Source organism: Alternaria hordeiaustralica, assembly GCF_023758085.1.
Source record: "Alternaria hordeiaustralica strain BMP 2776 chromosome Unknown scaffold_5, whole genome shotgun sequence".
Classification (NCBI taxonomy): domain Eukaryota; kingdom Fungi; phylum Ascomycota; class Dothideomycetes; order Pleosporales; family Pleosporaceae; genus Alternaria; species Alternaria hordeiaustralica.
The window spans coordinates 953,307-967,197 of NW_026056777.1; the positions used below are offsets into that span (position 1 = coordinate 953,307).

Genomic DNA, 13,891 nt, shown 5'->3' on the forward strand with positions numbered 1-13,891 from the left:
TTGAAGCTCCCGTCAAGGCGGACATTACTATCACTTTCTCACTAGATCTAGCGATAGATCTTTAGATACTAACAGACATTCGGCTATCTTCAAGCCTCTCTAATTTGCTCCGACAGCCAAACAGAGCTTGTACGAGCTGCCGACTAGACTTTGACAAGTGTGCCGTCATCGCTACCCACCACATCTACGTCACAGCCATGCCATACCGAAAGAGCCGTTGCGCGCCAGCATATAGCTACTTCACCCATACACAAGATCGCAACTTCCGCCCTGCATCAATATATTAATACTAACGTATCCAAACTTTCCGAATCATAATCATCATGGGCGCGCTCGACTACACCACCCTTCAATCCATCCCCATCAGCTACGCGACATGCTCGCTCGGGTCGCCCTCAAACCCTCCGCCACTCCTCGATCGCCTCCACGCCATATCCGCCGCAGGTTTCAGCGCAGTCGAGCTTTCCTTCCCAGACATCCTGTCCTACGGCCAAACTCTCCTCGGCCATGAAGTCGAACCATACAACTACGACGAACTATGCAAAGTAGCCGCCGAGATCAAAAAGGAATGCGACAAGCGAAACCTCGGAATCATGATGTTGCAGCCTTTTGCCAACTATGAAGGCTGGCCCGAAGGTTCCGACGGCCGCAGAGACGCCCTGGAGCGCGCTCGCGGCTGGATCCGCATCATGCAGGCCTGTGGGACGGATATGCTGCAAGTCGGATCAACAGATTCACCGCTTGAGAAACTGGATAGGAGCAAGATGGTTTCTGATCTCCAGGTGCTATGCGATATGCTCAAGGAACACAACTTCCGACTGGCTTATGAAAACTGGTGTTGGTCGACGCATGCTCCGGATTGGAAAGACGTATGGAACATTGTGCAGCGGGTAGACCGTCCCAATATCGGTCTTTGTCTGGATACTTTCCAGACTGCAGGTGGAGAGTGGGGCGATCCTAGAACGGCATCTGGCCTGCGGGAAGATGTGTCGAAGGAGGAGTTGGAGAAACGATTTCAGAAGAGCTTGGAGGAGCTGAGTGCTACTGTTCCCAAGGATAAGATCTACCTACTGCAGATCAGCGATGCGTACAAAGCCCCTCAGCCGTTCAATGCTGAGCGTGACGATGCCGGCTTGTTACCTCGTGGACGGTGGAGTCACGATTTTAGACCTCTTCCTTACAATGGAGGATATCTACCGGTAGTTGATGTTGCAAAGGCAGTGCTCGAGACAGGCTTCAGGGGCTGGTTCAGTTACGAGGTCTTTGACGGAGGCGCAGATGGCAAGGCCACAGATGTAGACATCGTATCTTATGCACACGCTGCGAAGAACGTGCAAGACAGGATGATGCAGGAGTGTGCTGGGCGCAAAGTCTCGGAAGAAATGGCGACAAGATAGGTAGTTGCTGAAGCGATCACTGCGACGATGCCACATTTGTTGTCTGCTACGCAGTGACTAGTATGAAGAAGAAACAATCTCCTGTTGTAACAGTAAATTAAGGCAGGGAAAGTACTATGGCATCAAGGGGCTGATAGGAAGGGGAGAAATGTACCAAATGTACGCAGCCTCACACGTATTTGATTGTCGCATCTCCTCAAGAACCTAGTCTAGAACAGTCACTACTGAAGCTACCCATCGACAAAGCCATCGACCCCTCAACACAAGATCTATTTCCTAAGATGAGAAAACCGGCACCGCGCATCTTCGACTTCACTCTTTAACTCGCCTTGCTCGTCATCGTTATCAACGTCGTCTTCGTTTTACCACAATAGATGTGCGGATAAGGATACGGGCAGCGCGTATCCGGTTTTATCACGCTCGTGATGACAGTAGGGCCCGGATCTGGCATCGACGTAGATGCTGGATTTTTGGAGGTAGAGGCCGGCTTTGTTGATGTAGAGACTGGCATTTTGGACGTAGATGCTGGCTTTGTTGTGGAGGCTGGCTGTGTTATAGTGACTATCTTTGTTGATGTAGAGACTAGCTTTTTGGACGTAGATGATGGCTTTGTTGTGGAGGCTGACTGTTCTATAGTTATAGTAACTATCTTTGTTGATGTAGATGTTGGCTTTAGGGATGTCGGGTTCATGGGCAAGGGCAGTGGTTTCCATTTGAGTGATGTCCATGTCGAGAGAAGTATCAATGTGCTGTGGAAGTCCGGTGGTATGCCTTCGGGGCTTGGTGGTATGCCCTGGCGCGTATACGGTGGTGTGAGAGCCACAGAGTCGGATGTAGAGGGTGCCGCGCTCGTCGTCATGCTGACAACGAGACTCACGGTGTTTGAGCTAGTTGGTGTTGCGACAGAAGTGGAAGGAGTCGGCGACTGGTATGCGCTTCCTGAGATTACAACCAATACCGTGGAGGTAAGCGTCACTGGAGAAAGAGCCGATTTGGGTGCACCAGGGCCATCTACCACCCATGATGAGGTGAGTGTACTTCCAGTGTTGAGGGACGGATCTTTTGTGACGGTAGATGGACATGAAACCGTTGTTGATTCAGCTGGAGTAGCTTGACTAATATCAGAAGTCAATGTAGAATCCGCCGTGGAAGGCATGTGATCTACGTATGTTTCCAGAAACCCGATTAGTGATGCGACTTGACTATCTTCCGGATTCCCAAAGAAGAGAGGAGCCGGGACAATCGCGCCATGTATTGCTGGGAAAAGAACGGTGAGGATAACGATGCGCATTTTGTTTCGTGCTGGTGAGCCAAACTTGGTGAACGGAGGTGATTACATATAGTCGTCTATCAGATGTACCAACGAGGCCATTTTTCTGAGAAGCGTCATGTGTGGGTAGTTTCACTGCAGCGATCTCGTGTTCGAGACACACAGTTCCTTTGTTTCTGTTCGAAGGGCTGTAGGTAGTGGTCTACGCAGCTGCATAGTGTAAAACATATGTCAAAGAGACTGTCTTTGTATACTCCTCCTGACGTATCCGAAGATTGGATTGGATGTCTTACATACGATTGATTGCCAGTCTAGAATGGAAAGATACGAGAGATCAACGCGAGGGATTCAGATTTGGTAGGAAAAATATTGAGTACTCCCTGTGAGGGACGAGGATAATACATAGGAGCAAGCCTCATCATATTATTAGCAGGTTGATTCGATAGAGTAGCCTAGCGGTGTGTCCTGCTTTTGGGGTATCGGTTAGGAGGCTATCCGCTTGGACACCCGTTTGGCGGCCTCCAGGCGGTGGAGGTCTGATGACTCTATGGGCATCGTGAACGTATCCCTCCATCAGAAGGATCGTGTTGCTCAAGCTGCTCAATTATGATCGTAGCACAGCACTCTGTGAGAGCACATGGAGAAATCGAGATGATAGCAACGTCCGAGATGAGCAGTCGTGATAGTAATTAGGCCACGCATTTTAACCTCGGCAAAATCGACAACACGGCAAGAGTGGATCTCTCAACCACCGCGTGAAGTGAGAACCTCGCGCGGTAATGTCAAAAACGGAAGACAATATTGCGCGAGACAGAAACCAAGGGCAGGAGAACCAGCGTTGGGCCATCATCGGTGTTGGTTGGATCCCTTTGGCTAACAGCACATTCCACGGCCCGCAAGCCGATCCGTCTTCCCGGAATCCGTATCTCCTCCAACGGCTCTGCAGGCACGCCCAATACACATCGCTTAGCATGTCTTAGACGACGAGCAGCCCGAGGCAACGTATACAGCGCTATGCAGTCATCAAATGTCCAAACCCAACGTTCCGTCGGAGCAAGCTAGGCCGCAAGACGACGGAACCGCGGGCCTGCTTCCAATCCACGGGATACGTATCCCACCACCACACGCAGACCCACCAAGCTTTCTCAACAGCACGCACGTTTATGAAGCTGCCTTTCTATTCTAGATAGGGCTTTCGCGGACAAGCGGCCTTGAACTACTGTTCTGGATAAGCCAAGGTGGGCTGAATAGGCTGAAAGGGTGTGTGCTCCCCGCTGTTAGGTGCTTGATATTGCTGCCGCGCGTGAGGCGCCACCAACGCGGATAGGATAGATATAAGAAGCGGCCTGTCTGTACGATACAGTCCAGACCCTGCGTTTGCGCTTTCAGAAAAGTTCAGGTTTACATCATGCCGTCTACTAAGAGCAAGAACATCATCATCACCGGCGGTGCGAGAGGCATCGGCCGCTGCACAGCACGACATTTGCTTTCATTACCGGCATCGCATCGCGTTTTCATCATCGATTTCGACAAAGACGAACTGGATTACGCTGTAAACACACATCTGGCCTCGTACGCACCACGCGTCAGCTCTTCGATAACCAACCTCCGCAATCCAGAGGAGATCCGCAGCGCAGTTGCCAAAGCCGCGGAATTCTTCGGCGGTCGCATAGATGTCCTTGTCAACAATGCAGGTGTAGCGCGAGGCTTCTTCAATGCAGGAAATGGGACCATGGAAGATGTCGCTACGGGAGAGCAATGGGAACAGTACATTGCTACTAATCTCAGCGCACCCTTCTATATGAGCCAAGCCGTCATTCCCTTCATGAAGAGCAAGAACACGCAGAAAGATGGTGCGCCGGGCGTTGATCGGACGAAAGATTTGAAGCGTACGGACGAGTTCAATCAGTTGCCGCTGAATCTCCATGGCGACGACAAATTCGACGAAGGAGGCTGCATCATCAATGTTGCTTCTTTCCGCGCTCATCAGTCGGACCCGGATTGCGAAGGCTATGCTGCGAGCAAGGGCGGTGTACTGGCTCTTACACAGGCCATGTCTGTCTCGTGCCAACGCTGGGGAATCCGTGTTATGGCGATCTCGCCGGGCTGGGTCAGCGTGCAGCACGAGTGCAAAGCTTATGATATGCAGATCAAAGAGACGCAAAACGGATCGTACAAAGAGACTGCACCTCATGAGGAGGAAGCGATGAAGCTGAGGATGAAGGCCTGGGCGGACGACCTGGACGAGCTTTACCACAAGCAACATCCAGCCGGCAGAGTGGGCAGAGGAGAAGATCTCGCTGAGATGGTCGAGTACGTCATGGGTGCGGGTTTCTTGAGTGGACAGGAGTTGATTCTGGATGGTGGTGCGAACCGGAGAAAGAACCCCAATATCTGAGAAGTCTGTAGGATCAACAAATAGATGAGCGAAGCCAACTCGTCGCTATGCATGTGCAGCAAATGCTTGTATCCTGTCTGGTACTCCACCAACGCCATGCTCGCGGTCGTGTCATAAAATCAACGCCAAAATAAGCAAGAAGCAACCCTAGGAGAGGAAACAAGAAAGCAAGGGTGATCTGTTGTATCCCAACTGGAAACCTAATCACTTGAAGAGAACTTCAACCATACACTTGTCATCAAGATCGCACTCTTCCACAGTATCCATGGGCATTAGCCGCTCACCATCAAACATGAGCGTGATTGGCTGACTTTTATCGATCTTTTGGCTGTTCTTGTAGGCACTTGCGATGTGGGCGACGGTGGTCTCCTAATGACTAGTTAGCATTTGGACAAGGCTGATGAGGTTTGGCGTCGCACTTTTGTGCATACCCCAAAGGGACAGTTGACACATACCTGTTTGACTGTCAACCTGAACTCGGGTTTACCCTTCGCCTTGAGGATCAACCTGACCCGGTTGGAAGCGGGTTCAGGCTCGGGCTCTGGTGTTGGAGTCTTTTCTTTTGCCACGGCAGGTGTTGCGGCGGCGATCTTTCTCGCCTCAGCTGCCGCAGCCTCATCCCTCTTCCACTGCCTGTAGATGTCCTCTGTCCACGCTTCGACATGAATCTTGGGGAGGTTGACGTCGTCGTAAATATTGGAGTCTCCTTCGACGGATAAGTTGCCGTTTTCCACCTTTATTCCTAAGCGCTTTATCGATGTGCTATCGAAGAGGCGTGCGCCCTTCCATGTGAAGAAGACGTTGCGTGTTGTTTCAGGCGAGAACTTTTCTTTCTGACACCATGCCAGCCGTGGCTTCTCGATGGTGCTGTCTATCCTGACCTTGACCATCAACGGATTTGCGCCGGGTATTTGTGGGTCGATGAAGAGCTGCGTTATGGGTGCTTTCGGAGCGTCGCCGTTTGATGCTGCTGCGGCTTGCGCCTTGGCCGCTGCAACGCGCGCTCGTGCCCTGGCCTGCAATGCAGCTATTGTAGGATCCAGGCCTTCCTCATCTTCCTCGTCGTCGTCGTCGTCATCCTTGATCTCTATAGGAGGTGGCTTCGATGGTCGGACGGCTATGGGCTGTTTGTCGTTGGAGCTCGGTGGTTTGTAGTCCAACTCAGACTTGTCGTTGTGCGGCTTGGAAACATAGCCCGAGTCGTCGTCCAGGTCTGAATCGCCTAGGTCAATGACGGAAGACGTCTGTTGTGGCAATGAAACACTCGAGGAGGCAGATTTGGTGAGGGAGTCGTACCGGGCCGTGAGCGAGTCCGGCGGCGGATGCGAGGGCGCGGGAGAGGGGGATACTTTGCTGCGCCTGAGCTATTGTTAGTACTAATATTGCCATGTAGGGCCTGATGCGTACACTTTGCTGGCGGTCCTACTCGCCCGTTCTCTGCTGGCCGAGCTACTTTTGGTCGGCACGGGCTCTTCGGTGTCGTCTGATATGCGACGGCGCTTCTGGTCGCGCGGCTCAGAGTGTTTGCGCTTCCTGGCGGCCTCGGCCTGCTTCTTCTCTTCTGCGCGGATCCTCGCTTGCTCGGCGACTATGTCATTGAACTCGTTGGAGTGGCTGAACATGTCCTCGCCATCTTTCTTGGGCGCATCCTGCCATGCCGCCCGCTTGAACAGGCTGCGTTTCTTGGGTGGTGCGACGCTTGCGGGTGTGTCGGTCATGGTTCGGGCGGTGCCATGGGCGGTCTGAGTGGGCGGAGGAGGTGTCGTGCTACCCCAGGGTAGTGTGTAGGAAAGGGCAACCTTGGAAGGCCGCTGTTGGGGCAGGCGCGGGTTGGTGCAAGTGGGGCCTCAACGCGCGCAGTCACGCTTCTCGCGATGAGGAAGAGACTTGGCCCGTGCACTCTGCCTTTCCACACGACCCAGCATCGCCATCTCTCACGTCCGCATCATCGGCGACCGACTTCAAGAAATATCTGCTTACGCCTACTTAAGCATCAACGTAAGATCTATCTAGACGCGTCGTAATAAGTTGCTGATTGTTTGCTAGAAAATTCGGCATCACCACCACCCTCATCACCATGTCCACCAACGGTGAAAGCCCAGCACCCGAAGCCGCCGGTGACTCTAGAGATCCTAGCGGCTTCCTCAGTGAAATTATCGGAGCTCCCGTCACCGTCAAGCTGAACTCTGGTATCATCTACAAAGGTAGCCCTTGACGTGCCTATGATGCACATCAATTACTAATCTCCATGTAGGCGACCTTCAGTCAGTAGATGGCTACATGAACATTGCACTGGAGCGATGCAAGGAGGTGTCTGAGGGACGCGTCACCCGGAATTGGGGAGATGCTTTCGTCCGGGGTAACAATGGTATCCAGCACACCACTTGGCTTTTCACTTCACTTCGTACTAACGGACGTGCAGTCACATACATCTGCGCAGACAAGGCATGAGGGACCGCAGCTTTCCAGCCTAGAAGCAGGGTGGACGCGGCGACAAGCCACACGTGATGATCGATGACCCGTATCTTACGCATACTCAGCGCCAATAGGAGCTTGGACGACTGTCATGAGGTATACACCTGACGCTTCCACGAATGATTCAATATCAAAGCTGATTGTCGGGTGGTGCAAGTGACAGTCACGCAAACTTCTGAACTGCCCTTAAGTAACTGAGCGCCGTCCTCTGTATCAACTCACCGTCACCTCCACCCCAACATGGTCAACAGTGAAGACTATATACGTATTCCTCTCATTCCCGCTCTCCTTCACCATGTCGTCACTGTCTCCTAAATTTGCAATCCCTGTCCAACGACTGGTTCACCTAGACTTTGAGCTGTCGCGACGCGCACTGCGCTGTTGGACCCTGCAAACATTGTGGACTTTTCTACGCGCAGCTACTGTTAGCATACACAACAACAAGCCGCGCCTCTACGTCCGATTTTGAATTGTTCTTTACAGGTCTCACGCATTGCCGCACCCGCATCGCTCGTGCTATGATTGGCAGGCACTAACCTTCTAATCTCATTCAACCCAGCTGCACGTATTGCGATGACTGTCCCGAAAGTCAAGTCTCGCGTGCAGCTCCGTAGCCAGGCGAAGCAGCGTCGAACCAACAAGAAGCACCACGTCGAGAAGCCGAAAGCCAAACAAACAAACAACGATGCGCAGAGCCCTACAAAAGCACCAAAAGGTAGACATCGTTACTTCAAACGGTATATCAACCAGATGAATCCGCTGACTGGTTCAGTGTATACGTCTTCTGCTGGATCCAACGACCCGATGTATGACGACAATAGCAACCCTGTTGACGATAACGGATCGTCCTTCGCCAGGCGCCATGTACTAACTACTGACGATCAAGAGTCTGCCGGCGCCTTCAAAAGCGGTCTTCGAACCGTACTAATACGTGACAGAGCCCCTGTTACCACGGACAGTTCAGAAGCAACCGATGGCGCTGCGGATGAGCACGATCACAAGACGAGCGGTACCTGCGAGAGCGAATATCGAAATGAATCAGAAGATGATGGTGCCTCTGCTGTCCCATGCAGTTCCGGCGCGCCAGGGGATTTCACAGACGAGGATGACGACCCGCCCGCCTCTCTTTTGAACCTGGCGCCACTTTGGTATCCTCAGTCAGACTGGTCTTGGCCAGACACTCTGCCAGCGGCAACGGAAACTACATTAGATGACTCTCCTGTCGCCGAACATGCTACAGCGGACCCTTCCCAAGTTTCAGAGGAGACTACAGCAGATGGATCATCGGGAGCGGCAGTTGCTGCACCAAACTCACCGTCGACAAGGCCAGATACGACGGTCGCAGTAGCATCAACAGTAGTTACAGCAAACCCAGCATCAGCGGCAACAACCACTACGGCAGACCCATCTTTAGTGTCGACAGTTGCTCCAGCAATTTTGACTCCAGTTGTAGCCGTTACTGCAACAGATTGTACTCCAGCGGTAGCCGTCACTGCATCAACTTTGGCTCAGGTATCATCGGTAAGCTCAACAAAGCCCTCTCTTGGAGTATGGCACAGATGGGTCGTCGACCTTTTTGCCGGGCGCAAACCAGTCTCGCCTAAGAATGACAATGTCAGCAATACACCACCGCCCGTCTCGATCATATCCTGGACTAGAGAGGATCGCGACTCTGACACAGCGCTTCCATTGCCTTCCCAACCCCACCTTGAATTGAGATATCTCATCCCTGCGACCTTTGACAAGCGGATGAGACTGAACTATCATTCCAACATTCATCCCGCGCCTCAACATGACTCTGTCGGCAAGGTCGCGACCCATGAAGACGTATCCCCCACGAACAACGTACAGCGCGGCTTCGTCGTAGCAAACCGGCCTGCTTCAGCCCCATCTCCACCACGCCGCGACATTGATCATTACAGCAGTCTGCTAGCTCGCGACGATACCAACTGGGCGGAGTGGAACAAGTTGAATATTACTGCAGACGCCATGCCTTTTACACGGTCGCAGTCGGACACCCAGTTGCTGCATCCTCAGACCGGAGCGAAGATGGCACGGGCAAACGGCCACCTGACCAAGAGCCAGACTGGTCATGCTTTCCTAGAAGATGCCGGCCACCGGTATCCGTTTGGCCAGGGACCGGGCTGGTAGTGACTGAGCAGTCAAGACATCGCTAAAACCGACTGAACACTTGGATACGTCCACCCAGTGACGCAATCTGGAACTGGATCAATTCCTCAATGACTTGTATAATAAAAGTACGTACCGCATCCTCCAGCGCAGCAACTAAAAGCTAACGACTGAAATCTAGACTGGTTCTTTTCTTCCCTTTTTCTGGTCTTGCGTCTGCAGCATTGGAGCGCGACTATTGTCCGCGCGAATTGCGTCTGCAGCATTGCCGTGTCGGCATGGCTAGGTGCAGCTTTGCTCCACATCCAGCGTGTGACGTGGTCCGAATTGGATTGCTCTTAGCTACCGGCGGCGCATACTAGGCGCGTCTTTAATCGGGCCGAGGACCGGCAGTGCTAGGAGGTGCTTTTCTTTTATCAGGGCTGCCCGGGGCGCTAGTAGGCGAGTTGTCGCTGAAAACGGTCGCGGTATTGGGATGGGTGGCGTTCAGCGGCTAGGTCGTGTCTTTTTTTGCTTTCTTTCTGGGAGATACCCTGCGTTCAATGTATACATATCAGAAGTTGGTGTGTCATGATATGCAATGTGATGTTATGAGTGAATTGACTGCGAGCATCGCCCTGGCTAGCGAGCAGCTCAATGTAGCAGTAGGCGTCATGATGATAAGGTGGCGTGTATTCATGTGTAGCAGTCGTTGTATCATGTACTCGTCTAGGAAATTCGTGCAGTCAGAAGAAAAGAAAGGAAAATAACGCCATTCCCGCATCGTCCGTTGCGTCATGGCTCTGCATATCCAGCAGCGAGCATCAGCGTTGAATCATCCCATATACCTCCTTCTTTAGTTCGCTTCCCTGATTGGAGTGAAGACGACCTTAGCACTAGGCTTGGGTAAGATGGTCGACCGCCAAGTGAAGAGGCGCTTCGCAGTCGGGTTGACAAGCTCACAGTCGTAGTTCAAGATGACTTGTCCGAGGATGACCTTCATGACAGCTGAGGCGTAGAACCTTCCGGGACTATAACGAATCGTTAGCAGTGTCTTCGGTAACAACAACCGAGGTACAGCAAGAGACTTACCAGGCCATTCTGCCCGTTCCCCAGACGTGGAATGTCATGTCGAAGTCAGTCAGTTTCGTTGGCTTCTTCTGCATAATGTCGAAAGCGCCATCAGCATTCTCCAGGCTCTTAACAAGTTGCGGGTCAGCAAAGCGGAAACCGCTGAATGTCGTTGCTTCGGGGTAATCGACGGGGTTCGTCATTATGGCGCGGACGGGTGTGCAGAACCAATCTCCAATGTTGACGTGAGTGCCGTCTTTGAGAGAGAAAGGTTGGAGCGCTGAGCGACGTGTGCTTTGCGACTCAACGGGTGTCAAGCGCGCAGACTCCTTGATAAAGCTGTCGAGAAGCGGAAGTCCAACACCGCTTTGCTCAAACGCGGCGTATTGGGACTCGCACTCCCTTCGTAGGGGTTCTACGTACTCAGGGTGGAGGCAGAGGTCGTGGATGGCGAAAGTTACGGTTGTGGAGACGGCGTGCACGGAGCCGAACCAGATGGCCATCAGCTCGTGAACGACACGCTGAGGTGTCCAGGGCGCGTTCTTGGGTGATGTCTCCATGATCCATTGGATGCAGTCGGCGTGTTGGGGCACTTTTTGGCCTAGCTTGGCTGCGTCTCGTTCGATGCATCGTTCTTCGGCGATGGGCAGAAGCCTGTTAAAGATGACAGCGTGTGACTTGAGTGTGCGAGCGATGATGCCGCCGACGATGCTGTACAAATTAGTAAGGAGGTCTGATGTGACTCGGCAATAGCACTTACGGGGTCATGAACCCGGGTAGCAGGCGAACGATCTCAGCGCAGATTAGAGTCTCTTCGATGTAGGCGAGGGCGGAGACCATGAACTGCTCATCCTTTGCTGCCTTCGGTCAGTCATGCACGAAGCAATGAGCGAAGTGCATGGCACGAGACTTACCCAGATCCTTTCCAAAGAAAGATACTGCATTCGACAAGACCACCAACTTCACAGTCATGTGGTACACATCCGACTGCTTCTTTCCTATTGATCATTGTCAATAGAGTTACATAGGTCGCAGCTTAGCGTTGTATTACCGTTGATCACTGGGTGTCCAGCATGTAGCTCCTGGAACCTGGTGCGGATGATGCAAGTAAGGTCAGGAAGGATCTTAGGCAAGTTGTTGGTCAGAAGTGTGCGAAGAGCGCGGATGAAACCGACACCCTCAGTACCACGCCGGTCAAACCAGTTGAAGCCGTGCCTGCGATTCGTTAGTAGACCGAATGCACAAAGAATGACTTCGAGAAGCGCGAGGGTCGTCCTACATAGTGTAGAGGGGCTGTAGCATCTACAATTTGTCAATAATCGCCAAGAACCAAAGCTGCCCAAGAACTCACCTGTTTTGACGCTGCCTGAAGTGACAGCACCGTATCTGGCGCATTGTCTAGCTCCTTGATCTGCTGAGGGTCGGAGACAAAGACATAGCGGTTATCCGGGGCGAAGAGCTCGAATGGCTTCCCTTTCGCCTCATCAAACGCTTTCTGGATGATCTCAGGGCCCCAGAAGAGATATGCCCATGCCTGGTACCGCTTGGTGATAGGCTTGAAGATGGTCTTCAAGATCCTTGATGGAGAAGAAGCCTGGTGAACAGGTCAGTGTGCACTCATAATGCATACGGAGGATGTGCATCCGGTACGTACCAGCTTCTTCGCAACCAAAGCCTTGTAACAAAAGAAAATCGATATCAAACCGAAGATGCTGCTCGCAGCATTGACCGCCAATGGGCTGAGCGCTGGCAGATGTACGCTCTGCATCTCTAAAAAGTCCATGATGGCAGTAAAGTTTGGTTACAAAGTGAGACCTTAGATTGGGCTAATAGGCGCGGGGTGTCAAGCATTGGTACATATAGAAAGTTACCATATCGACGTTGCTCTAGCTACAGGTTCTGCTGCGCGGACGAGCCGGTTGGAACGACCCGTTACATTACGTCTAAGCGTCTATGCAAGTGAACTAAAGTCATTGTTGGCTAGCTGAACTGTGCCACTGCATTGCAGCACGATCGGATTAATGTCAGGCCATCTGCATGCTACACAAGCTGCGTCGCTTGATGGACGCTCTCACCTATCGTGTGTTCCGCGGTCGATGAAAAGACGAGCAACCCACCCTTCTCTAGCGCTATCACAACGTTTGCTGTCCTAGAAAGTAAGTAGACCCGATGCAACTACCACGCAGAACACGAAGCGCCTCGTCCGTCATGCTGGAAGGACCAACGGTCCGATCCATAAGGGTGTAGTGTGGGAATCGGGGAAAACGGTGAACGTCTGGACGAGTCCGAGGCTGCGGCTCTAATTCGAGGCTTGTGCGCAAACGCACGAACGCGTGGGCGAATCACAGCTAGATGAGGAAATGTTCCGTGCGCTAGATGACGGAAGAGGCCCTTCAGGACCCCTGACTATCGATACGGCTAGGTCAAGCCGCGACCCTTGATGGACTGCCGCCGACCAAGATGGCGAATAGGTGAGTGCACGGCAAGCTATCGATGTCGAAAAGTGACAGTTGCAAAGGCGCGCTTAGGCGGGTTTTGCCCCACATGGCACCACTACCAAGAGGTAGGACCGACCGCTCACGTCTGATTGGAGGACAAAAGCTCTGGTGGAGTCAAATCCGACGTCGGTCTTGTATCGCATCTGTACCTCGCTGCACCTAAGGAAGCGACTTCAAGGACAGAGCCTACTTACCGCTGTATTCCCAGACCAGCAAAAGGACCTACCTCGGCCGTCCTTGTGCAAGCCGCCAGGTGACCTAACACGCCTTCATATCTTCCAGGGTCTCTCGAAGCGGTACAAGGTTTAATCGTCATTGCGTGCATACAGAGATATCGATAGCGGGAGACAAAGGTAACATCGCGGGTAGCATTGCCTGCAGGCAATGAGGTCCAAGGCCCGCTTCTCCATGGGTTCCTTTCTTTTTGATCATGCACACCTCTTCCCACGTGTCTGGATACGGATGACGCGGACACACCCACTGGCCCGGCTTGGATCCTGGTAGCAATGCCTACGCACGTGCGGTTAAGGATTGAAGCAGGCCATCGGTTCCAATTACACATCCGGAGTACGTTTGCGTTTTAACTGGAGATATACGAAGAGGCTTGCATGTCCTAGTACCCCATCAGGACGAGCTGGCGAGAAAAATCCTTCGTCCGGACATATCGTAGCTA

General features: G+C 52.5%; 5 protein-coding genes across 5 annotated transcripts; 3 read left to right on the plus strand and 2 right to left on the minus strand.

The window, feature by feature from the left end:
• Positions 1–323: 323 nt before the first annotated feature.
• Positions 324–1,397, plus strand: J4E84_003653 (uncharacterized protein; the record flags this gene model as incomplete). The annotated part of the gene is made up of 1 exon (XM_049386263.1): positions 324–1,397. The coding sequence occupies one exon, from the start codon at positions 324–326 to the stop codon at positions 1,395–1,397; it is 1,074 nt and encodes a 357-aa protein (XP_049246112.1).
• Positions 1,398–4,075: 2,678 nt separating this feature from the next.
• J4E84_003654 (uncharacterized protein) lies at positions 4,076–5,065 on the plus strand (the record flags this gene model as incomplete). The annotated part of the gene is made up of 1 exon (XM_049386264.1): positions 4,076–5,065. The coding sequence occupies one exon, from the start codon at positions 4,076–4,078 to the stop codon at positions 5,063–5,065; it is 990 nt and encodes a 329-aa protein (XP_049246113.1).
• Positions 5,066–5,269: 204 nt separating this feature from the next.
• Positions 5,270–6,783, minus strand: J4E84_003655 (uncharacterized protein; the record flags this gene model as incomplete). Its single annotated transcript, XM_049386265.1, has 3 exons — positions 5,270–5,434; positions 5,521–6,424; positions 6,473–6,783. The coding sequence occupies 3 exons, from the start codon at positions 6,781–6,783 to the stop codon at positions 5,270–5,272; spliced, it is 1,380 nt and encodes a 459-aa protein (XP_049246114.1).
• Positions 6,784–7,142: 359 nt separating this feature from the next.
• LSM6 (U4/U6-U5 snRNP complex subunit lsm6) lies at positions 7,143–7,516 on the plus strand (the record flags this gene model as incomplete). Its single annotated transcript, XM_049386266.1, has 3 exons — positions 7,143–7,269; positions 7,320–7,433; positions 7,488–7,516. 3 exons carry the CDS (start codon positions 7,143–7,145, stop codon positions 7,514–7,516), a joined length of 270 nt encoding a protein of 89 aa, XP_049246115.1.
• A 2,989-nt stretch (positions 7,517–10,505) lies between these two features.
• Positions 10,506–12,503, minus strand: J4E84_003657 (uncharacterized protein; the record flags this gene model as incomplete). Its single annotated transcript, XM_049386267.1, has 8 exons — positions 10,506–10,680; positions 10,742–11,431; positions 11,481–11,577; positions 11,635–11,718; positions 11,772–11,935; positions 12,000–12,022; positions 12,072–12,314; positions 12,375–12,503. 8 exons carry the CDS (start codon positions 12,501–12,503, stop codon positions 10,506–10,508), a joined length of 1,605 nt encoding a protein of 534 aa, XP_049246116.1.
• Positions 12,504–13,891: the final 1,388 nt, after the last annotated feature.